At 47.9% G+C, this 23,478-nt stretch overlaps 1 protein-coding gene across 2 annotated transcripts; it reads right to left on the reverse strand.

Moving 5' to 3' along the window:
* Positions 1 to 600: 600 nt before the first annotated feature.
* On the reverse strand, positions 601 to 13,505 carry KDF1 (keratinocyte differentiation factor 1). Of its 2 annotated transcripts, none has more exons than XM_005895893.3 (4): positions 13,442 to 13,505; positions 3,008 to 4,078; positions 1,775 to 1,849; positions 601 to 1,239 (listed from the first exon to the last, which is right to left on the reverse strand). In XM_005895893.3, exons 2-4 carry the CDS (start codon positions 4,044 to 4,046, stop codon positions 1,157 to 1,159), a joined length of 1,197 nt encoding a protein of 398 aa, XP_005895955.1. In that variant the 5' UTR covers positions 4,047 to 4,078; positions 13,442 to 13,505; the 3' UTR covers positions 601 to 1,156. The 2 variants fall into 2 exon arrangements, 1 of the variants encoding a protein (XP_005895955.1); XR_011466047.1 differs by having other exon boundaries at positions 1,132 to 1,239; positions 1,686 to 1,849.
* Positions 13,506 to 23,478: the final 9,973 nt, after the last annotated feature.

The raw sequence follows: 23,478 nt of genomic DNA on the forward strand, positions 1-23,478 counted from the left end.
CAGCTGGGCTCTGATGTCCATACAGGGGACATCATACAGGTCAGTTTGCCAGCTTGGGGGCAGAAGTGCCAAGAGGCCAGCTTCTGGGTACAGAGCCACAGTTACTAGTTTGTGACCCTCTCAACTCCTTAATGCCCCTGAGCCCCAGCCCCTGTCAAAGAATGACCCCACCCCAAGAAGACACCAGGGATCCTCGGTGCTGTCGGCTCCAGGGAGAGATGGAGGGAGCCTCAGGCCTGAGGCGGGGTGCGCGGGGGCTGACACGCTTAGGGTTTGGGGAAGCTGCAAGGATGGCCAGAAGCGGCCACATGTGGGCAGTGAACTGGGGCAAAAGGCCTGCTTAGACAGACCTCTCAACCATGACAGAAGCCACTTGATAAATCCTTCTAAGATACAGACACTGCACTTGTCTCGATCTCGTGGAACTCACTGTGATGAGTCTGAGAGACGGGCCTTACTGCTCTCAGTTCAGCCTTCTGATCTCAACCCCATGGCACTAAGCCAGGATGGATGCTCTGTGTGGTCTCCTGCTCCAGGCAGCAGTTAGGCAAATGAGACAGAAAGGACAGCATGACAGCCAAGATGAGCAGACAGATATCTATTAAGTTTGTACTATGGTCACATTAGTATGTAGAACACCAGCCAAGAACCTAACTGCTCAACAGAACATAACATGGTGTGGGCACTGTCCACAGAGTTCCAGACAGAGGTCCTGCCTGCCCTCAAACCCAATACATTTAAGACAAGCTTCTTTGAGCTGTTACCCCTCTATCCTGGGGAGGGGGAGGACTGCATGATAGATTATGGGTTGTATGTTACAGGGGGAGCATGTTATGGGGGTGGAGTTGGGATTCAATCCCAGAAGTCCCCTCCTCAGCTTTTGCTTTCCATGACCCAGGCCTTCTGAAGACTGGGCAGGAAGGAACAGGCCCAGGCAGGGGCCAGGCCAGCGAGGGACCCCGGGGGAACGTGGGCACCACAGCCCAGTGAAATGCATGTGGCTCGGGAACGATTCAGCCAAGGCAGGAGGAGCCAGAGTGGGCACTGCTTCTGGGCTCCAGGCCCTGCCTCCCACAAACTGGGGCTCTGGTCCCTCTCTTCATGCTGTAGACTGTACTTCTCTCAGATGGGGTGGCAGCACTGGGCCTGGCGAGGGTTAGCAGTACACCTGGAGCAGGGGTGCCCCTGAAGAGTCTGTGTCGGTGCCCTGGAAGGATGAGTCGTGGCTGGCAGGGTATCCTGCGGGGGAAGGAAGGAGGAAACAGAGGCTCAGAGATGGGGAGGAGCTCATGCAAAGCACTCGGGCAGGGAACAACCTGCTGAAAAGAAACAGAGGGGGACTTGAGCCTGGGTCAGGTTCGTCCTGGCTGGGTGAGCCACTCAGCTTCTTCCCCTCTCTCAACCCCAGTCTTGCTCCCTGTAAAGGGGAATGAAAACCAAGAAGATAGCTGTAGAGACCACACAGGGTGCCTTTTCAGCAGCAGTGGGTGCCCATCTCCCCCGCCCTCCACTTTCCTCTCCAGTGACCGGGGTTTCGATTCAGGCTCTAGGCACCTGCCCACCTCCTGGCTCAGGGGCATCCCCCTGAATCTCTCCCAGCGGAATCTTTGAGCCAGCCTGCAGGACAGATATAGGGTAAGAGGCTGCTCGGGCCTCTCCTCCTTTTCTGACCCATCCTCACCCACCCCAGGAGGAAGCTGGGAGAGGGGCAGGTTGGGGGCCGCGAGGGCTGTCCCCTCTCCTCTCCGCACTCCTCATCACGTCAGGACCAAACCTGGGGCTCCATAGGGTCTCAGCTTCCTGGCAATGGCATCTGCAGTCGTCTCCTGGGAGATCTGCACCGTGAGTTCTAGGGAGGGAACACCAGGGGCAGTGGTGGTTATCACATCCTTTCAATCTCACTCCCCACTTCTCAGCCCTTTGCTGGGTTAGAGAAACATTGTATGTGTGTGTGTCTGTGTGTGTACACGCACTGGGTTAGAGAAACATGTGTGTGTGTAGAGAAACGAAGTTTACAAAACGACACGGAGTGTGTGTGTGTGTTTGTGTACACGCACTGAGTTAGAGAAACATCGTGTGTGTGTGTGTGTGTACACGCACTGGGTTAGAGAAACATCGTGTATGTGTGTGTGTACACGCATTGGGTTAGAGAAACATCGTGTGTGTGTGTGTGTGTGTGTGTGTATGGGCGCTGGGTTAGAGAAACATCATGTGTGTGCGTGTAGAGAAACGAAGTTTACAAAACGACACGGAGTGTGTCTGTGTGTTTGTGTACATGTACTGGATTAGAGAAACATCGTGTGTGTGTGTGTGTATGTGCGCTGGGTTAGAGAAACATCATATGTGTGTGTGTAGAGAAATGATGTTTAAAAAGTGACATGGAGGGTGTGTGTATATCGTGTGTGTGTGTGTGTGTAGGTAGAGAAATGATGTTTAAAAAGCAACATGGAGTGTGTGTGTGAGTGTGCACGCGTGCTGGATTAGAGAAACATTTTGTGTGTGTGTGTGTGCGCGCGCGCGCACGTGGTGGGTTAGGGAAACATCATGTGTGTGTCTGTGAGTGTATAGAAAAACAATGTTTAAAAAACGACATGGAATGTGTGTTTTGTGTGTGTATGTGCGCTGGGTTAGAGAAACATCGTGTGTGTGTGTGTAGAGAAATGATGTTTAAAAAGCGACACAGAGGGTGTGTGTGTGTGTGTGTCTGTCTGTCTGTACAATGGTGGATGGGGGGTTTAGTTAGGCCAGCACAGGTCAGAGGTCCAAATTCATATGGGTACCTGGGTCCTGTTAACCAGACTAGCTGGCTAGGCCTGGAAGCCCCTCTGGCAGGTAGCAGCCGGGGACAGAAGGAGCCTGTGAGGGAACGTAGAGGGCTGGAGAGCAAGGTGGAGAAAGAGCTGGGACCCGCTGAGGGGTGGATCCACAGCGGCCAAAGAGCCCAGTGTAACCCTCCCTGGCCAAAGCCTCTTTCGCTCCGCCCCTCGGGCCGTGGCACCCCACCTACCATCCTGGCTGAGCCCTGAGCCCACCATGGTTTCGTGGCCGCTGTCTGGGGCAGCTGCAGCTGGGGCGGCCGCCCGGCTTGAGCGCCCCTCTGCCGTCTGCGGGCGGGCGCGGCTCTTGCGGGTACTGATGCGAATGATGCCGCGCACCAGGCGGCCCTCAGCGTCCTGCTCATCCAGGTGGTAGTCCTGGGTGATGCTGCTGATAAGGTCCGAGATCTTACTGGTCTTCTCCAGGAACACAGTGTCTGAGGTGCACTTGGCCAGCTCGTCGATCTGGTGTACACTGAACAGCTCTGTCAGCTTCTTGAAGATGAGCACGTCGATCTCTCGGCTGGACATGGAGCCACTGCCTATCTCGGGCAGGTCCAGGTCCGACTCGTGGAAGGAGTAGTACTCCTCGGAGCCCCGGGGACTGCTGGCGAGGGTGCTGGGCAGGCTGTGCCGCATGGGTGGGGGGTCAGCCAGCGGCTCCTTGCAGCAGGAGTCCGCGTCGGGGGCGGGGGAGGTGGTGCTGCGGTAGGGGTACACCGGGATGCCTTTGAGCTTGACGTCGGGGTAGCTGAAGCTGCTCCCCATGGCCGACTTGAGCCGCTGGCCATCCCGCCGGCTGGGAGGCGCATGGTCAGGGCTGGGGGGCACGCCGTTGTGCTCCTTGACCCAGTTGGCTTCAGCGGCCCCTTCAGGGGAGTCCCCCGAGGACAAGCAGGGGCTGCAGCCCCGTGCACAGGCCCCACAGCGCTGCAGGCAGTCCCGGCAGCGGCGGAAGCAGAAGGCCGCCCGGCACCAGTCCCATACCCAGGGTCGCCAGAGCAGGCAGCAGGCGGGGGGCTCGGGAGTCTGCTCGGCAGAGCCGGAGATAAAGGTAAGGCTCTCGGGCCCGTGGTGCCCGGGGTCCTTGGGGTCTGGTCTGCGGGTGCGGCGGCTTGGTGGGGCCCGGGCTTGCTCATCGTAGGTCTCCAGGCATAGTTCTGCTGGCCGCTCCCAGGGTCCCAAGCGTGGGGGCCCGGATGATGGGCGGGGGTGTCCGGGGCGGGGCATGGCTCACTGCATGGTCTGCTGTAGCCAGATGCCTATGAGGGAGAGGCCAGGAGGGAGACAGGGTCAGAGGTTGGGGCACGTGCCTGCGCTGAGACCTAAGGAGCTTCCCACTTCTGGCTTCTGAGGTCTGTGATGTGGATGGGCCCTAGTATGCCCATGAACCCTGTCCCCTTGCTTCCCCAAAGAGGAAATTCTTTTTGGCCTCTAACCTATATATCAAAACCTCCTGGGATTTCATACGCATTGGGATGGCTACTATTAAAAACAGAAAATGACAAGCCTTGAAGACATGGAGAGGGTGGAACCTTTGTGCATTGCTGGTGGGGATGCAGAGTGGCACAGCTGCTCTGGAAAACAGCGTGGTACTTCCTTGGAAAGTTAAATGTAAAATTAGCATATAACCCAGCTGGTTTACACCCCAAAGGATGGAAAAACAGGCACTCAAACAGATATTTGTATACCAATGTTCTAGCAGCATTACTCACAATAGGCAGAGATGGAAACAACCCAGTGTCCATTGATGGATGAATGAATAAAAAAAAAAAGAAGCTGTATACACACAATGGAATATTATTCAGCCCTAAAAAGGAATGGAATTCTGATACATGCTATAACAAGGAACAACTGCTTCAAAATTGAGAAAAGAGTACCACAAGGCTGTGTATTGTCACCCTGCTTATTTAACTTATATGCAGAGTGTGTGTGCTCAATCACTCAGTCGTGTCTGACTCTTTACCACCCCTGTAGCCTGCCAGGCTCCTCTGTCCATGGAATTTTTCCAGCAAGAGTACTGGAGTGGGTTGCCATTGCCTCCTCCAGGGGATATTCTCGACCCAGGGATTGAATTGTCTCCTGCATCTCCTGCATTAGCAGATGGATTCTTTACCATTGCACCAGTAGAGTACATCATGCAAAATGCTGGGCTGGATGAATAACAAGCTGAAATCAAGACTGCTGGGAGAAATATCAACAAGCTCAGATATGCAGATGATACCATTCTAATGGTAGAAAGTGAAAAAGGACTGAAGAGCCTCTTGATGAAGGTGAAAGAGGAGAATGAAAAAGCTGGCTTAAAACTCAACACTCAAAACACTAAGATCATAGCATCCAGTCCCATCACTTCATGGCAAATAGAAGGGGAAAAAGTGGAAGCAGTGACAGCTTTCATTTTCTTGGACTCCAAAAGCACTGTGGACAGTGACTACAGCCATGAAATTAAAAGTTGCTTGCTCCTTGGAAAGAAAGCTATGACAAACCTAGATAGCATATTAAAAAGCAGAGACATCACTTTGCAGTCAAAGGTCTGTACAGTCAAAGTTACGGTTTTTGCAGTAGTCATGTATGGATGTGAGAGGTGGACCATAAAGAAAGCTGAGGGCCAAAGAACTGATGCCTTCGAATTGTGGTGCTGGAGAAGACTCTTGAGAGTCCCTTGGATGGCAAGGAGATCAAACCAGTCAATCCTAAAGAATATCAGTCCTGAATATTCACTGGAAGGACTGATGCTGAAGCTCCAATATTTTGGCCACCTGATGTGAAGAACCAACTCACTGGAAAAGACCCTAATGCTGAGAAAGACTGAAGGCAAAAGGAGGAAGGGGCTGCAGAAAGTTAGATGGTTAGATAGCATCACCAACTCAATGGACATGAATCTGAGCAAACTCTGGGAGACAGTGAAGGACAGGGGAGCCTGGAGTACTGCAGTCCATGGGGTCACAAAGAGTCAGACATGACTTAGCAACCAACCAACAAATAATGTAGATGAGCCTTGAGACATTATGCTAGGTGAAATAAGCGTGACACAAAAGGACAAACATTTTATGGTCCCACTTATATGAAATATCTAGAACAGTAAAAAAGTATACTGGTAGTTGCTGGAGGCAGGGGGAGAGTGGGAAGTTAGTATATAATGGGTAGAGTTTCAGTTTGGGAAAATGAAAACGTTCTGGAGATGGACGGTGGTGATGGTTATACAACAATACGAATGTATTTAATGTCACATACAGGCCTGTAACATCAACACCACTTAAAAATTAAAATGGTATATTTTATGTTAGATATATTTTACCACATAAAAAGAAAAAGCTCCTGGGATCTCACTTTTGGGGTAACGGTCTCCCTGAGTTTCTTCCTACTGTTGGTAAGCCCACCAGCACAGAGCCTGAGCCTGCTCAACAAATGTCTTTCCATCTGACTTGCTACAGAACCTGATCCTCACCACTTTCCCTTTCTTCCCCTCCTCCTTCAGAACTTGGGAATCAACAGGTCCCCTGTCCATGTTTCAGTATGACTCAGACTGGCTCTCCTATCAACATTTAACATCAAGCACTGTTTTGCTGCCTTTGATTAGACAAGAAAGCAAGCCTCAAAATGCATCTTCTTTCCCATTTTGATTTGGTTGCTAGCAAGCTCAAATTTCACTGAACCTGGCCCTGTGTTAGGCACAGTAGAACCAAAAATGAATGAACTATAGATGCTATTCCTGTAATTCACACATGTTTTGTAGGGAAAACAGATGCTTAAAAGCTGGAACATGTAGGATATACGCAGCATTATGGGAGAAAATAACTGTCTGTGGGAACATTATGTCATGATGTATTTGGGAAGGTCCCTGATCACATGTCTGGCTCTAGGTGAATAATCACACCAAGATTATCACAACCAAGATAATCACGATGGAGTGATCACTCACCTAGAGCCAGACATCCTGGAATGTGAAGCCAAGTGGGCCTTAGAAAGCATCATTACTAACAAAGCTAGTGGAGGTGATGGAATTCCAGTTGAGCTGTTTCAAATCCTGGAAGATGATACTGTGAAAGTGCTGCACTCAATATGCCAGCAAATTTGGAAAACTCAGCAGTGGCCACAGGACTGGAAAAGGTCAGTTTTCATTCCAGTCTCAAAGAAAGACAATGCCAAAGAATGCTCAAACTACGGCACAATTGCACTCATCTCACACACTAGTAAAGTAATGCTCAAAATTCTCCAAGCCAGGCTTCAGCAGTATGTGAACCGTGAACTTCAAGCTGGTTTTAGAAAAGGCAGAGGAACCAGAGATCAAATTGCCAACATCCTCTGGATCATCGAAAAAGCAAGAGAGTTCCAGAAAAACATCTATTTCTGCTTTATTGACTATGCCAAAGCCTTTGACTATGTGGATCACAATAAACTGTGTAAAATTCTGAAAGAGATGGGAATACCAGACCACCTGACCTGCCTCTTGAGAAACCTATATGCAGGTCAGGAAGCAACAGTTAGAAATGGACATGGAACAACAGACTGGTTCCAAATAGGAAAAGGAGTACATCAAGGCTGTATATTGTCACCCTGCTTATTTAACTTATATGCAGAGTACATCATGAGAAACGCTGGGCTGGAATCAAGATTGCCAGGAGAAATATCAATAACCTCAGATATGCAGATGACACCACCCTTATGGCAGAAAGTGAAGAGGAACTAAAGAGCCTCTTGATGAAAGTGAAAGAGGAGAGTGAAAAAGTTGGCTTAAAGCTCAACATTCAGAAAACTAAGATCATGGCATCTGGTCCCATCACTTTATGGGAATTAGATGGGGAAACAGTAGAAACAGTGTCAGACTTCTTTTTTGGGGCTCCAAAATCAGTGCAGATGGTGACTGCAGCCATGAAATGAAAAGATGCTTACTCCTTGGAAGGAAAGTTATGACCAACCTAGATAGCGTATTAAAAAGCAGAGACATTACTTTGCCAACAAAGGTCCGTCTAGTCAAGGCTATGGTTTTTCCAGTGGTCATGTATGGATGTGAGAGTTGGACTGTGAAGAAAGCTGAGCGCCAAAGAACTGTGGTATTGGAGAAGACTCTTGAGAGCCCCTTGGACTGCAAGGAGATCCAACCAGTCCATTCTAAAGGAGATCAGTCCTGGGTGTTCTTTGGAAGGACTGATGCTAAAGCTGAAACTCCAATACTTTGGCCACCTCATGCGAAGAGTTGACTCTTTGGAAAAGACTCTAATGCTGGGAGGAATTGGGGGCAGGAGGAGAAGGGGACGACAGAGGATAAGATGGCTGGATGGCATCACCAATTCGATGGACATGAGTTTGAGTGAACTCCGGGAGTTGGTGATGGACAGGGAGGCCTGGCATGCTGCGATTCATGGGGTCGCAAAGAGTTGGACACGACTGAGCGACTGAACTGAACTGAACTGATCACGTGGAGGACTTCCCTGGTGGCTCAGATGGTAAAGCATCCACCTACAATGCGGGAGACCCAGGTTCAATCCCTGGGTCAGGAAGATTTCCTGGAGAAAGAAATGGCAACCTACTCCAGTACTCTTGCCTGGAAAATCCATGGACGGAGAAGCCTGGTAGGCTACAGTCCATGGGATCGCAAAGAGTTGGACATGACTGAGTGACTTCACGTTCTTTCTCTCTGATCACATGGAAGGGTTTGCTGGGCAGTAACTATCCTTGGCCTAGATTTTCTGAGACATTAATCTTTTACTAGTGTCTTAGAACTGGTGATGTGAAGGGAACCTGGGACTGAATCTCAGGCTATCTGTATTCCAGTCCCAATTCTGGCTTTAACAGGTGATGTGCTTTGGGCAGATCAATGCTACCTCCCTACACACAGCCTCCATCATCTCTCACCCAGATACTATCAAGGCCCCCATTCTGGCCACCTCTGTTCCCTTCTACTTACTGCAGCCAGTGACAATTTAAAAAGCAGCAACAATGACAACAATCACGAATTTGGAGGAACTAGGCAGACACAACTTTAATCAAGTGATCAAAGTTAACATTATTAATAATGGGACAAACCAACAGGATGTGTATCCTGGTACTACATGCTAAAAAGGATACAGCATCGCTTATGGAGTATTCCTGCCAAAAATGTATAACCTGAACATAATCATGAAAAGACATCAGACAAGCCCAAATTAAGGGACATGATAAGTAAATGGAATGTGCAATCCTGGATTGAATCTTGGATTCAATCTGGAAAATCGGTAAAATTTAAAACTAGACTGCATATTATTTAATACCATTATGTCAATGTTAAATCACCAATGTTAAATTCACTGTGAAATAAGACAATGTTCTGATTCTTAGGCAGTGTACACTGAAGCATTTAGGGGTAAAGACGCATGGTATCTGCAACCTAATCTCAAAGGGTTCCTCCCAATAGGAAAGGTATGCGTAGACAGAGAAAGGGAGGGAATGTTAGGTGTGATGAATGCAGATGAGGAGGATACAGGAGTTCTTTATTCCTGCAACATTTCAACCCATTCCCCTAGTTTCACTCACCGCTCCTTCTCCAAGGACTCTCCAGAACCTCAAGTCAAATGGGAGCCCCTCCCCCCACAGCATTCTGCTTGGCTCTGAGTCAGCTGAATTGGCCTTGAACCCATTGTTTGAAGATAAGCCTATATGACCCAAGGGAACAGGGACTGTGCCTGACTCCTTTCTGCATCAGTGTCCAGAACAGGGTTGGTACAGTAAGTACTTCAGGAGACTGCTACATTCTGCATGACCTCTGGGTAGAACCAGGACCATTAGGTAGAAAGAGAAAGGGCTTGGGCTCCAGGCTGACTGGAGTGGGGGAAACAGCAGTCTGGTGAGAGTAAGGTGAACTCCCCCTCCAAAGGTTCCTAAACTGAAACTGTAATAGGTGGCTTGAAAGTCCCTCACAGTCCAGAGAGGCAAGTGGTTAAAAACCTTCTGCCTTGGTTTCAGCAATGCTGGGGTGGGTATGGATTTATTCATTCACTCAATTAATGAATATTTACTGAGAGCCTACTATATGGCGGACACTTCTAAATTCTGTGGATGAAGTGGTAAAACAGACAAAATTTCCAAACCTCAGGAGTTTGATTCTAGTGAAAGAGTTAATTATTGATAGCTTACATTGTTCTCAATGCTTAAATGTACTCAACCAATTAATTCTCAGAACGCTATTTGTAGGTATTATTGTTGTCGTTATACTGAGGCTAAAGAGAGGTTAAATTGTCAAAGCCACACATCTGTTTGAACGCAAGTGGCCCACTTCAATTTATATGCCACCCCATCTATTATTTGAGAGGAAGGGGGCAGTCAAAGTGGTCAGCTGCCAATTCCATGGATGAGCCTGTGCCCAAGGAGTGCTTGCATAGGGAGAGCCTTGAGTCTTGGGCTTAGCCCTTGGATCAAGAGGGTAGGCATTTCTACCCTGTTTGAACTACACTGAGCTCTGGGGTACCCAGGATTTGTAAGAACAAGAGGTTACTATTCATGGTTTCATTTACTGTCTTCTCCTCTACCTCCAAGGTTTTAGGAGTTGTCAAAGCTAGTGGAGGTGATGGAATTCCAGCTGAGCTATTTCAAATCCTAAAAGATGCTGCTGGGAAAGTGCTGCACTCGATACGGCAAGAAATTTGGAAAACTCAGCAGTGGCCATGGGACTGGAAAAGGTCAGTTTTCATTCCAATCCCAAAGAAGGGCAATGCCAAAGAATGTTCAAACTACCGCACAATTGCACTCATTTCACATGCTAGCAAGGTAAAGCTCAAAATCCTTAGGCTAGGCTTCAACAATATATGAACGGAGAACTTCCAGATGTACAAGCTGGGCTTGGAAAAGGCAGAGGAACAAGAGATCCAACATCCACTGGATCATAGAAAAAGCAAGGGAATTCCAGAAAAACATCTACTTCTCCTTCATTGACTATGGTGAAGCCTTTGACTGTGTGGATCACAACAAACTGTGGAAAATTCTTAGAGAGATGGGAATACCAGACCACCTTACCTGTCTCCTGAGAAATCTGGATGCAGGTCAAGAAACAACAGTTAGAACTGGACATGGAACAACAAACTGGTTCCAAATTGGGAAAGGAGATCATCAAGGATGTATATTGTCACCCTGCTTATTTAACTTAGATGCAGAGTACATCATGTGAAATACTAGGCTGGATAAAGTTCAAGCTGGAATCAAGACTACCAAGAGAAATGTCAATAATCTCAGATATGTAGATGACACCACTGTTATGGAAGAAAGCAGAGGAACTAAAGAGCCTTTTGATGAAGGTGAAAGAGGAGAGTAAAAAATTTGGCTTAAAAGTCAACATTCTCCAGACCCAGGAATTCCCTGGCAGTCTAGTAGTTAAGACTTCACCTTCCAATACAGGGGGTATGGGTCCGATCCCTGGTCAGGGAGCTAAGATCCCTCATGCCTCAAAAAACCAAACCATAAAACATAAACAATATTGGAACAAATTCAATAAAGACCAAAAAAAAAAAAAAAACCAAAAAACAAAAAAAACCCTCAACATTCACAAAACTAAGATCATGGCATTTGGTCCTATCACTTCATGGCAAATAGATGGGGGAAAAAATGGAAACAGTGACAGACTCTATTTTCTTGGCCTCCAAAATCTCTGTGGACAGTGACCGCAGCCATGAAATTAAAAGATGCTTGCTCCTTGGAAGGAAAGCTACAACAAACCTAGACTGCATATTAAAAAGCAGAGACATCACTTTGACAACAAAGGTCCATATAGTCAACGCTATGGTTTTTCCACTAGTCATGTATGGATGGATATGAGAGTTGGACCATAAAGAAGGCTGATCGCCGAACAATCGATGCTTTTGAGTTATGGTGTTGGAGAAGACTCTTGAGAACCCCTTGGACAGCAAGATCAAACCAATCAGTTCTAAGGGAAATCAACCTTGAATATTCACTGGAAGGACTAATGCTGAAACTGAAGCTCCAATACTTTGGCCATCTGATTCGAAGAGCCGACTCAATGGAAAACACTCTGATGCTGGGAAAGATTGAGGGCAGGAGAAGGGGATGACAGAGGGTGAGATGGTTGGATGGCATCGCCAACTCAATGGACGTGCGTTTGAGCAAGCTCCAGGAGATCATGAAGGACAGGGAAGTCTGGCGTGATGCAGTCAATGGGGTTGCAAAGAGTTGGCCATGACTGAGCGACTGAACAGCACCACCACCATTCATCAAATTCATCCAACAAATATTTACTGAGCACCTACCATGTGCCCAAGGCTGTGCTAAATGGGCCAGAAACAGGCTCCAGCTCAAGAGGATTTTTGCTTTCTTTAAGTGCTCATAATTGCCCTGTAAGTATTATATCTCCACTTTACAGATCACGACTCTGAAGCTCAGAGAGGTGAAGTGACTTGCCCAGAGACCAGGGAGGGAATGGAGCTGGATTTGTACTGTGGTCTGCCAGACTCTGGAGCCCCTGTAGTTTGTTCTACACCACAAATCTAGAAGGGAGGGTGGGATGGAGGAAAGGGGACAAGACCTGGGGCAAGGACAGTGCCTGGCTCCAGTTTCCCGCTTCTTTCTAGACCCTGAACCCTCCTGAAGTCAATCTCAGGCCATTTCGTCCTGGCTGTATCTCCCCCTTGCTGCTTTTGCCCCCACCTCCAAATTCCTAGGAACACCAGTCTCTTGCTTCAGCAGGAGGTCCTGCTGTGCCTGGGGTAAGGCTCCTGGCCTCAGTTTTCTCATCTTTAACGAGGGGAGAGAGGAATACCTTCAGGGGCCACCTTCAGGTTTAAATGAGATATTGCGTTCAGGGGCCTTAGAGCTTGTGCCTGGCACCTGGGAGGGGCTGGGTCTCTGGGCACCCCAAGGCACTGCAGGGATCGTCCTCAGGGTCAGAAGCCCCCAGACCCTGGCAGCCCTCCCCAAACTTCTAATTGGGGCTCTCCCACTCCCCCTTAGTCCCTGAGAACACACACATCGGAGGTCTCTCTCTGTTCCATCCCCTTCCTCCGAAGGTGACCAGGAGAGGCCCGGCCGCACCAGCCCAGCTGCGTCTGGCACACCCAACCGGCCGAGAGGGTCTCCCCAACCCTGCTCACCAAAACAGCCGTCGACTCGCGTGCCCGAGCATCCGTGCACCCTTGATCTCCGGCCCCAAAGTCTCAGTCCCCCGACTCCCGCCCCCTCGGGCACCTAGTCCTGGGGGCAAGGGAGAACCAGATCCCGGCTCTGCCGCTCGGGCTAGCACAGCCCCTACACCAGCGGTGCCCTCGGGGCAAGCACCACCCTCTCCGGCTGCAGGGGCCCTCCGCCCGCGGGAGGATCCAGCCTGTAGACACGGCCCCTTGGGGTGTGCATGGCCCCCGCTCCCCGCCCGCCCCCGCCTCCCCAGCAAGCACTGCTCCCACCTCAAGCCAGCGCCACCCTAAGGGCGAACCCGGCCCCCTCACCCCCCAGTCTGCCCGCCCAGCCTAGGCGCCCGCTCAGGCCGCTCCCTGGCCGGGCCCGGCCCGCGCACCCCGGAAGTGGGAGGGTGGCCCCGGAGGAACCGGCCCCTGGACCCTCGCCCGCCCGGCCGTAGCCTCGGGAGGGGGTCTTCCCACACTGGTGCCGCCCTGATTCGCGGCCCCTCGGGCCCGCGCGGGGCTTACCTGTCCCGCCAGGTGAGCCGCCTCCAGCTCGGCCCCTCCCCCCGCCCCCCCTCGCTGCTCACCTGGGGCGCAGGTGAGCGTCTCGCGGGAGCGCTGCACGGGCCGCCGCTGGGGACACACTTCCTGCCTCCGCGAAGCGCCTCCGCCGCGCACCTGGGCCGAGGCTCCGCCCCGGGAGCTGGGCGGGCAAGTTGGCCGGGCTCTGGCGCTCGACCTGCGGACTCAGAGAGCAGCGCTCGGCCTAGTCGGATTAAATGAGGCCTGGAGGGCACCGTGGACAGACGCTGGGCTCAGTCTTCTTTTCTGTTAAATGGGCAGATGGTCCTAGCAGTCTCTAGCGCCTGCCAGGCTTTAAAGGCTCAGCCCAAAGGGCATGTCTCCAGAGACGCCTTCCTTTTGGCCTGCCTGCTAACTCGCTTCAGTGTCCAACTCTGCAACCCAGTGTACTGTAGCCCCGCCAGGCTCATCTGAAAATGGGATTCTCCAGGCAAGAATACTGGAGTGGGTTGCCATGCCCTTTTCTAGGGGATCTTCCCAACCCAGGAATCGAACCCACATCTTTTATGTCTCCTGCATTGGCACGCGTGTTCTTTACCACTCTGGCCACCTGGGAAGCCTCCTCTTTTACAACTATGCCCGTCTGGTTTTCTGTTATATAGAGCAGTTCTCTGCAGTCCTTATCAAAATATTCAGCACACTATTCTCTTCTGTCTCCTCCTTTAGCCTCTGACTAGGGTATAGTCATGTTCCCCAGTGTCCTGGGTGCCCAGAGCAGGACCAGATACATAGTAGATGCTGAGCTTAGCTGGTAAAGAATCCGCCCTCAATGCAGGAGACCTGGGTTTGATCACTGGGTTGGAAAAATCCCCTGGAGAAAGGAAAGGCTACCTACTCCAGTATTCTGGCCTGGAGAATTCCATGGACAGTCCATGGGGTTGCAAAGAGTCGGACATGACCGAGTGACTTACACTTTCAGCAGATATTCTCTGCTGAGTGAACCACTGGGCTCTGATGAGTCCCTTTGTCCTGAGGGGGCCTGGTTCGCCTGTTCTGCTCAGTTCACTTTCTCTGTCCCAGGAAATCTGCAGAGGAAGACAAGGGCCTCTGCTCTGGGGCCTAGGAGCAGTGTGGAAGAGCAGACTGGGCTGTGCAGTCATGAAATACATCCCAGATGAGCAGAAGTGGCCAAAATAGGCCATGATCACTGCATCCCATGGGGTCTCTGTAAGAGACAATGTCATTGGCAGCAGATGTCAGCAGTCGGATTATTCTAGGTTCCTACTCCTCTTAATACCAACTTCATAGCAACTATAGCAGCAGTGAACAATGCTCTAGGGAGCATCTCCAGGATCCATGCTTAACCCTTTACTTGCATGGTATTATTTAATCCTTCCACCTGAGAATAACACCTCAGGTGTTATCATTTTTATTTTACAGGTGAGGAAACTGAGGCTTAGGAAGGGGAAATTATTTGCTCAGGCATTTGGCCCAAATGGTGTAACTTTGGGCAAGACGACTTCTCCAAACCTCATCTGTGGAAATAATAGTATCTCTCTCCAACTGGGAGAATTTCAAAAGGGTACAGATGCAAAGTGAGATAAAGGATATTGGAAGAGATCACTGAGGTAGGATGGGTAAGTGGAATTCAGTACCACTGAGCCCCTTCTTCTCCAGGTATGCCAAAGATTCACTACCTCCTAATCCCAGATGGAGATACCACCAATTAGGAGAGAACCCTTTGCCCGCTTTGGTTTGCCAAGTCCTCCCCTTCCCCAGCCAGGGTGGGACACTCCTTGGAAGCTAATTCCCACGGTGACTGGGGGGTTTCCTTCCCTATCTCACCTCTCAGGGCACCATGGCCTATTCTATAGGTGCCCTGCCGTGTGCACAGAGTAGGTGCTCAATTTCCACCACAGACCCTCCATGACAGTCCTTCTCAGTACATCTTGTCCACATTCTCACCTGGGGTGGCAAGTGGCCACTCTAACTTCATTTGGACCTCAGAAAGTGAGTCATATCGTGTACAGTTGAATATCTGTGTACTGTAAGACCCAGTAAGTGTTTTCTGGGATACAGCCACAAGAATTTCACATATATACCAAGAGACATGTACAAGAACGGTGGCAGAAACATGGTTCACAGTAACCTCAAACTGTGGTGAAAACATCCAAATGCCGTTGATAGGAGATAAAGAAATGTGAAATAATTATATAGCAGTAGAAAATGAATGAAAAATAACAGCATGGCTAGATCACAGTGATATAATACTGAGTGAAAAAACTGCGAGTCAGAGAAGAGTGCATGGGGAATGGTATCCTTTTCATAAAGTTCAAATACAACTGGAAGTACTATATTTAGGTATAATATTGGGTTGAACCATATTGCATAGCTATTTTTTGACCGGTTTTTAAAAATGAATTGATTAATTAATTTTTGGCTGTGCTGGAGCTTTATTACTGCCCGGGCTTTCTCTAGTTGCAGAGAGCAGGGGCTATTCTCTAGTTGCGGTGCTCAGGCTTCTCATTGTGGTGGCTTCTATTGTTGCAGAGCACAGGCTCTAGAACTCTGTTGTGGTGCATGGGTTTAGTTGCTCCCTGGCATATGGGATCTTCCTGGACCAAGGACTGAACTCATGTCGCCTGCATTGTAAGGCGAATTTTTAACCACTGGACCACCAGGGAAGCCCTTTTTGACCTAAAAAAAAAAAATATATATATATATATATATATATATATATATATATAATTCATATGGTTAAGCCCATGGACAGAGGAGCCTGGTAGGCTACAGTCCTTGGGGTGACAAAGAGTTGAACACGACTGAGTAACTTTCACTTTCAGCCTAATTTATGTGTGGAAGAAAATATTTTTTTAAAAAAGCAAGATGATGAGGAACACAAAATTCAGAATAATGATTATCTGGGGGTGGGGTAGTGGAGGGATCAGAAATGACAGGGACCCTGGAGAAGGAAATGGCAATCCACTCTAGTATTCTTGCCTGGGAAATCCCATGGACAGAGAAGCCTGGCGGGCCACAGCCCCTGGGGTCGTGAAAGAGTTGGACACGATCTAGCGACTAAACAACAATACTGCATATTGCTCATATTTCTATACATGATGAAATAAATATTTACTTGACTAAATAAAGTCTTGGGGAAAAAAAAAGAAATGATGGGGAAATCCATAAGCAGACTTCACTTTTAATGGTGTTCTGATTCTTGGGTTGGACTCTAGGACTTTCATTTTTATCATAAATGAATGAGTACATGGAAAAATAGCAATTTATGCTGTAACTAAATGATTAAGGACACTGTTACCTGTCAAGTTTTCTTTCTTTTTTTAAAAAACAATTTTTGGCCACACCCCAAGTAGCACATGGGACCTTACTTCCTCAGTCAGGGATCAAACCCATGCCTCTTGAATTGGAAGGCAGTCTTAACCACTGGACTACCAGGGAAGTCCCTTGCCAAGATTTCAAGGTACCAAAAAATCTAAGAGTCTAGAATCTTGTTCAGTTTTCCCCCATTTGTTTATTCATTCAAAGATTAAGGTGTAATTTACATATAGTGAAATTTATCCATTTTAGTGTACAGCTCTGTGAATTTTGAAAAATACATACATCGGCATAACCACCACCACAATCAAAATTTAGATCAGTTTCATCACCCCCCCTGCAAATTTCCCTAAACTTTTCTGCAAGCTGTTCCTCCCCCCGTCTCAGCCCTTGGCAACCATTGATCTTTTTTCTGTCTCCATAGTTTTGCTTTTTTCCAGAACATGTTTAGTAAATGCACACTACGAAATTCTGATTCTGTAGTACCTAAAACACGGTCGATTAATAAGTAGCAACATGATGATTGAAGCAGCTCAGAACTATGTTCTTTGCTTAGAAAGGGAAAAAGCGGGGAGGGAAGGAAGGAAAATATAATCTCTGAACTTCTGGCCGCATTCTCTGATGTGTGAGGGGACCTTTCTCTGGAGGCCCTGCCTCCCACCAGCTGTGTGGCCCTGGAGAAGCCACTTCCCTTCTCCTCATCTGTAAAATGGAGATGATAACATTTCCTCCTCTAGTGTGTTTTGTGGAGTACTTTGCAAAAGGCACAAGTTAGCTGGCATTCTAATCATGTGTGTGTGTGTGTTCAGTTGTGTCCAACTCTTTGCAACCCCGTGGACTAAAGCCTGCCAGGCCCCTCTGTCCACGGAATTTTCCATTCCAGGAAAATTCTTACCTGGAATTTTCCAGGCAAGCAAGAATACTAGAGTGGGTTACCATTTCCTCTTCCAGGGAATCTTCCTGACCCAGGGATCAAACCCGTATCTCTTGCATCTCCCTGGCAGGCAGATTCTTTACCACTGCGCCACCTGGGAAGCATGGCCACACTGAAACCTCTCTCGTCCTCTGCCCATCTCCCTCCCACACTCAAACACACTGGGCCCTGTTCCCAAGGGCCCATTCCCCTGCCGCAGTGCATATTGAAAAACTCTGTCAAAAACTGATGACTTTATAGGTATTAATATATCCCCCCCCAAATTGAACCCAGGGACTCAAATAGGTACTTATACAACAGTATTCATTGCAGCACTATTCACAAGAGCAGAAAAGTGGAAAGCTCAAATGTCTATTAACAGATGAGTGGATAAACAAAATATGGTATATATGCACAATGGAGTGTTATTTAGCCATGAAAAGAATGAAATTTTTGTGATACATGCTACAACATAGATGAACCTTGAAGATATCATGCTAAGTAAAACAAGCCAGACACAGAAGAACAAATATTGTGATTCCACTTATATTCAGAACAAACAAATTCATAGAGACAGGGATTAGGGGTTTCCAGGAGCTAGAGAGAGGGAGGAGTTGGGAGTTACTGCTTAATGGGTACAGAGTTTCTATTTGGAATGATGAAAAATTTTGGAACTAGATAATGGTGATGGTTGCACAACAGTGTGAATGTAAATAATGCTGCTGAACTGTAACTTAAAAATAGATAAAATGGCAAATTTTCTCTGTGTGTGTGTGTGTGTATATATATATATATACCACAATTTAAAAATCATATATATTATATATAATATATATATAAAAACCACAATTTAAAAACCCTCAAGTTGATGACATTCTTTGAAAACAAAACAAGTCACCCTACAGGTCCAGCATTCAATGTAACAAAGGAGATAGAAGTCTATTGGAATGAAATTTCCAGATAATAACCCACTTCTGCTGTGCAGTTTACAAAGCAAACACTTAAATTTGATCCTTACAGAAGTCCTAGACATAACCGTGGTCATATTCATTTTGCAGATGGGGGAACCGAGGCACAGCAAGGTCCCAAGGCCATATTGTTACTAAGTAGTGGAGCTAGGTAGGAATCCAGTCCTTTTGGATCAAATGGCAACCCACTCCAGTATGCTTGCCTGAAAAATTCCGCGGACAGAGGAGAACGGCGGGCTAGAGTCCATGGAGTCGCAGAGTCAGACACAGCGACTTCACTTTCTTTTCTTTTCTTGCAGTTTCTTACTGTGCCATTCTTCTGGCCCTTAAAGCTGTGTTCGGCTTCTTTCTGTGCCTTTCTAACCACCTGAGCTCATTTTTTTCCTCTTGGCCACAATAGGAGACCGTTGTTCTGATCTTCCGCTTCCACATTTTGGCTCTGTTCTGATTGATGTTTATTTTTCGGGTCTGCTTCCTCGGCCGCCATTTTGTTCCTGGGATGGAGACAGAATGAAGAGGAGAGGGAGGTGTCAAGGACGGCTGGGGTTCTGGCTTGTGCTACTGGGATGGATGGAGATGACTGGGGAGGGCAGGTTTGGGGTATGAAACTGTAAACTTGGTATTCTCTCTCTCTTTAGTCGCTAAGTCCTGTCCGACTCTTGCGACCCCTTGGACAGTAGCCTGCCAGGCTCCTCTGTCCATGGGATTCTCCAGGCAAGAATATTCGATCAGTTGAGTTTAAGGATTTGTGAGATAACCAAGAAATGTCACGATTGTATATATGGATGAGGTTCAGAATGATATTTGGAAGCTCTAAGACCTGCAGCTCTGGGGGTGGGGAGAAGCACTGGTTCAGAGGAGTGTGGGCAATGGACTGTGGGTCCATGGTATCTGCGGCTTGCCTCTGGTGTGCTTCTCCCATGGAGAGCACTAGAGGGCAGCACTAACAGCAGAAATTGCCAGAACTTCAGAGTCACTGCTGCCGCTGCTGCTAAGTCGCTTCAGTCGTGCGACCCCATAGACGGCAGCCCGCCAGGCTCCGCCGTCCCTGGGATTCTCCAGGCAAGAACACTGGAGTGGGATGCCATTTTCTTCTCCAATGCATAAAAGTGAGAAGTGAAAGTGAAATGGACTCGCCCACCAGGCTCTGTCCATGTTTTCCGACCCTTGCCTTCGACCCCATGGACTGCAGCCTACCAGGCTCCTCCGGGATCCATGGGATTCTCCAATGCAAGAGTACTGGAGTGGTCGGTGCCAGCCTACCAGGCTTCTCCAGGCAAGAGTACTCTGAGTCACAGGATCCATCTATTAATCAACTGGAGTCCTAAATGCCCCCTGTTGAGCAGCAGCGAGAACTTATTTCTCTGAACCTCAGCCTTTCTCATCCTAAAACGGGATTAACATGACGATCCCTTTCATGCATTGGAGAAGGAAATGGCAACCCACTCCAGTGTTCTTGCCCGGAGAATCCCAGGAACAGAGGAGCCTAGTGGGCTGCCGTCTACGGCGTCGCCAGAGTCGGACACGACTGAAGCGACTTAGCAGTAACAGCAGCAGGATAGAGCAATGGTTCAGAGTTTGAACTCTGGAGCCAGAGAGCCTGAATTTATGCCCCAACTCTGCCACTTACTAGCTCTGTGACTTTGGCCAAGTTACAGAACTTCTTTGTGCTTCAGACGCGCCTTGTTCATAAAGTTAGATTAGTAATAGTTTCACATGGTGATCACTACAGGGGCTGGCACATGGTTGTTAGATTGCAGCTATTTTATTTTAACCTCTTCTTCTTGCCCCTTCTCTACCTCCCCTGCCATTATGAGGCCAGGACTTTTTTTTTTTTGAAATAAGATTAGTTTAATAATCAAAAGAACTTTATAATTATTGACAGTGACTGAAATTTTCTTGTTTTAACATCAGAAGATTTGGCACTTAACAGAGCCCAGCTGGTAGCCATTAGTGTGGACAAGATCAAACTTACACCCCAGTGAGCAGAGATTATCAATCAATTCAATTTTACAACTGTTGGGCTCAATTCCTAGAGCTACAGAGAACAAGTCACCTCTTCAGGACATCACACCGTGATTTATAGGAAACAAGTAGAGCAAACGTAGCTGTTGCTCTTTTTATCTGATAGCACTTTAAATACATAAAGTCAAATACCACACCTCTCAAAACCTTCTTATCTAGATTGGCGCTGCCATACCCAAAGTCTGTAGGCCATATTATACCTGACTTCCTCTATGTGAAGTTCAGTTTCAGAATTGAACTAGAAATGCCACAGTTCTAGAACCATAATTCTATAATAAACTTGATTGGTGCGACTATACCCAAAGTTTATGGGCCATACTATGTCAAACTCCCTCTATGTGAAGTTTAATTACAGAACATGTCACAATTCTAGAGCCATAATTCTATAATAAACTTGCTAAAATATGAAATAGCCCAATAACTTATAACAAAACCAATTAGATTGCATGATAGCATGAGGCCATTACACACATTGTTTCAATGATCAGCAAAGTATGCTTCTATTTGCCTTTCTTTTTTTTTTTTTTTTTTATTTCAGATATACACATGCTCCCCATCCTGAACCCTCCTCCCTCCCAACCTCCCCATACCATCCCCCTGGGCCTTCCCAGCGCACCAGCCCCAAGCATCCAGCATCGTGCACTGAACCTGGACTGGCATCTCATTTCATACATGACATTTCACATGTTTCAATGCCATTCTCCCAAATCTTCCCACCCTCTCCCACAGAGTCCATAAGACTGTTCTATACATCAGTGTCTCTTTTGCTGTCTCGTATACAGGGTTATCGTTACCATCTTTCTAAATTCCATATATATGCATTAGTATACTGTATTTATGTTTTTCCTTCTGGCTTACTTCACTCTGTATAATAGGCTCCAGTTTCATCCACCTCATTAGAACTGATTCAAATGTATTCTTTTTAATGGCTGAGTAATACTCCATTGTGTATATGTACCACAGCTTTCTTATCCATTCATCTGCTGATGGACATCTAGGTTGCTTCCATGTCCTGGCTATTATAAACAGTGCTATTATAAACAGTGCTATTATAAACAGGCCAGGACTTTTAGAGGCCAGACCACTGCCTCTGAGAATAAGCAGAACAAATGGCTATGACTACTATGATCACCTACTATGTCTTAGATATATTATGAGCCTTATTCCCATATAATCCTCACAGTAACTCAGTGAATAGATCCCAAATCCTTATTTTGTAGCTAAGAAAACAGAGGTTCAGAGATTTAAGCCCCTTGCCCACAGTCACGCAACTAGTAAGGGGCAAAGCCTGGAACTGAGCCCAAGTTCTTCCTGTTCAGAGCCTGAGCTCTTTGCAGTGGCTCCTCTGGGTACCACTGAAACCCGGCCCCAGAGGATGCCCCAGGCTGCAGCAGAATGGGGGAATCCTCCAGCTGTAATCAGCTCTAATCCTACTCACCGTACTTCTCTTTCCCAGATATAATTTCCTGGAATTCTGAATGTAATAAGTGGGATGGAACCACCTGAAAGGGAACCCTGAGGGCACAGAATGGTGGAGGATGAGCAGAACTGGAACATGGAAATTGAGGCTATCTCAGATCCAACCAGTCCATCCTAAAGGAAATCAGTCCTAATATTCATTGAAAGGACTGATGCTGAAGCTGAAACTCCAATACTTTGGCCACCTGATGAGAAGAACTGACTCACTTGAAAAGACCCTGATGTTGAGAAAGATTGAAGGCAGGAGGAGAAGGGGACGACAGAACATGAGGTGGTTGGATGGCATCACTGACTCAATGGACATGAGTTTGAGTAAACTCAGGGTGTTTGCAATGGACAGGGAGGCCTGGCGTGCTGCAGCCCATGGGGTCGCAAACAGTCTGACACAACTGAGCGACTGAACTGAACTGGTTCTTCTGATTGGCCAGGTCTGTCTGTATTGGTCAGACAATGGGCCAATGATCATTCATAGCTGCCTCTCCCCTTTCCTTCATTGGCTAAAGGATGGTGTTTCCTGGAAGCTGAAGAGAACCAGGGGAGTCCCAGAGTTATCCTGGAGAATGGTGGACAGATAAGCTGGGATCCAGGCTGGGCTAATGATGAAGTAAGGGTGTACTAGGAGCTCCGGAATTCTAAGGAGCTGGGCTGTAGGGATTCTGGAACTGTAGGTTGGACTGTTGAAAGAGAGACCCCAGGTCCACCTGACACCGGGGGAATTACTGGGGCTCCCTGACTTTAGCTTGTATGACACCCAGTTTAGGCCTGGAGGGAGCTGCAGGCTGAGAAACCATCCTGTACCGGTTGAGGCAGGTTCTGAATTTGATTCCAAGCTCTAGTAGTGATATTTTCTGCAGAATCCTTGTGCTGAAGAAAACTTGATCCAACTCCTTCAGCTTACTGATGAGGAAATAAGGCCCCTGAGGAGAATGGCTTTAGCTGAGGTCACATAGTGAAGAAGCAGTGGGCCCTGGAGGAGGTGGTGTCAGGATAGGCTTGGTTCATATTCTGCCTTTACGGTGAGCTGGGCAAGTGACTCAGCCTTTGTGGGCTTTAGCCACATCAGTAAATTCTATTCATTCAGCTTTCTCCTGCCTAAAGTCCACCTTACCCCTCGTACTTTCCCTTACTCTCTTACACACACACACACACACACACACACACACACACACACACACACACTCTCACAGCAGCTTGGACACACATGGCTGATGCTAAGTCTCCTGGTCACTTTCAGGGGACAATAGGCAGCTCTGACCCCTGAACAAACACCCCCACTTTCTGCCCCCCATGCCCCTGCCCCCAGCCACCCTCATACTCCA

Source organism: Bos mutus, chromosome 2 (assembly GCF_027580195.1).
Source record: "Bos mutus isolate GX-2022 chromosome 2, NWIPB_WYAK_1.1, whole genome shotgun sequence".
NCBI lineage: Eukaryota > Metazoa > Chordata > Mammalia > Artiodactyla > Bovidae > Bos > Bos mutus.

Coding starts and splice junctions, on each gene's coding strand:
- KDF1 (XM_005895893.3), bottom strand. CDS start 4,046: ATGCCCCGCCCCGGACACCCCCGCCCATCATCCGGGCCCCCACGCTTG. Junction 1,850..3,007: donor CTCAGGGCTCAGCCAGGATG/GTAGGTGGGGTG, acceptor TTCCCTCCCTAG/AACTCACGGTGCAGATCTCC. Junction 1,240..1,774: donor GAGACCCTATGGAGCCCCAG/GTTTGGTCCTGA, acceptor CTTCCCCCGCAG/GATACCCTGCCAGCCACGAC.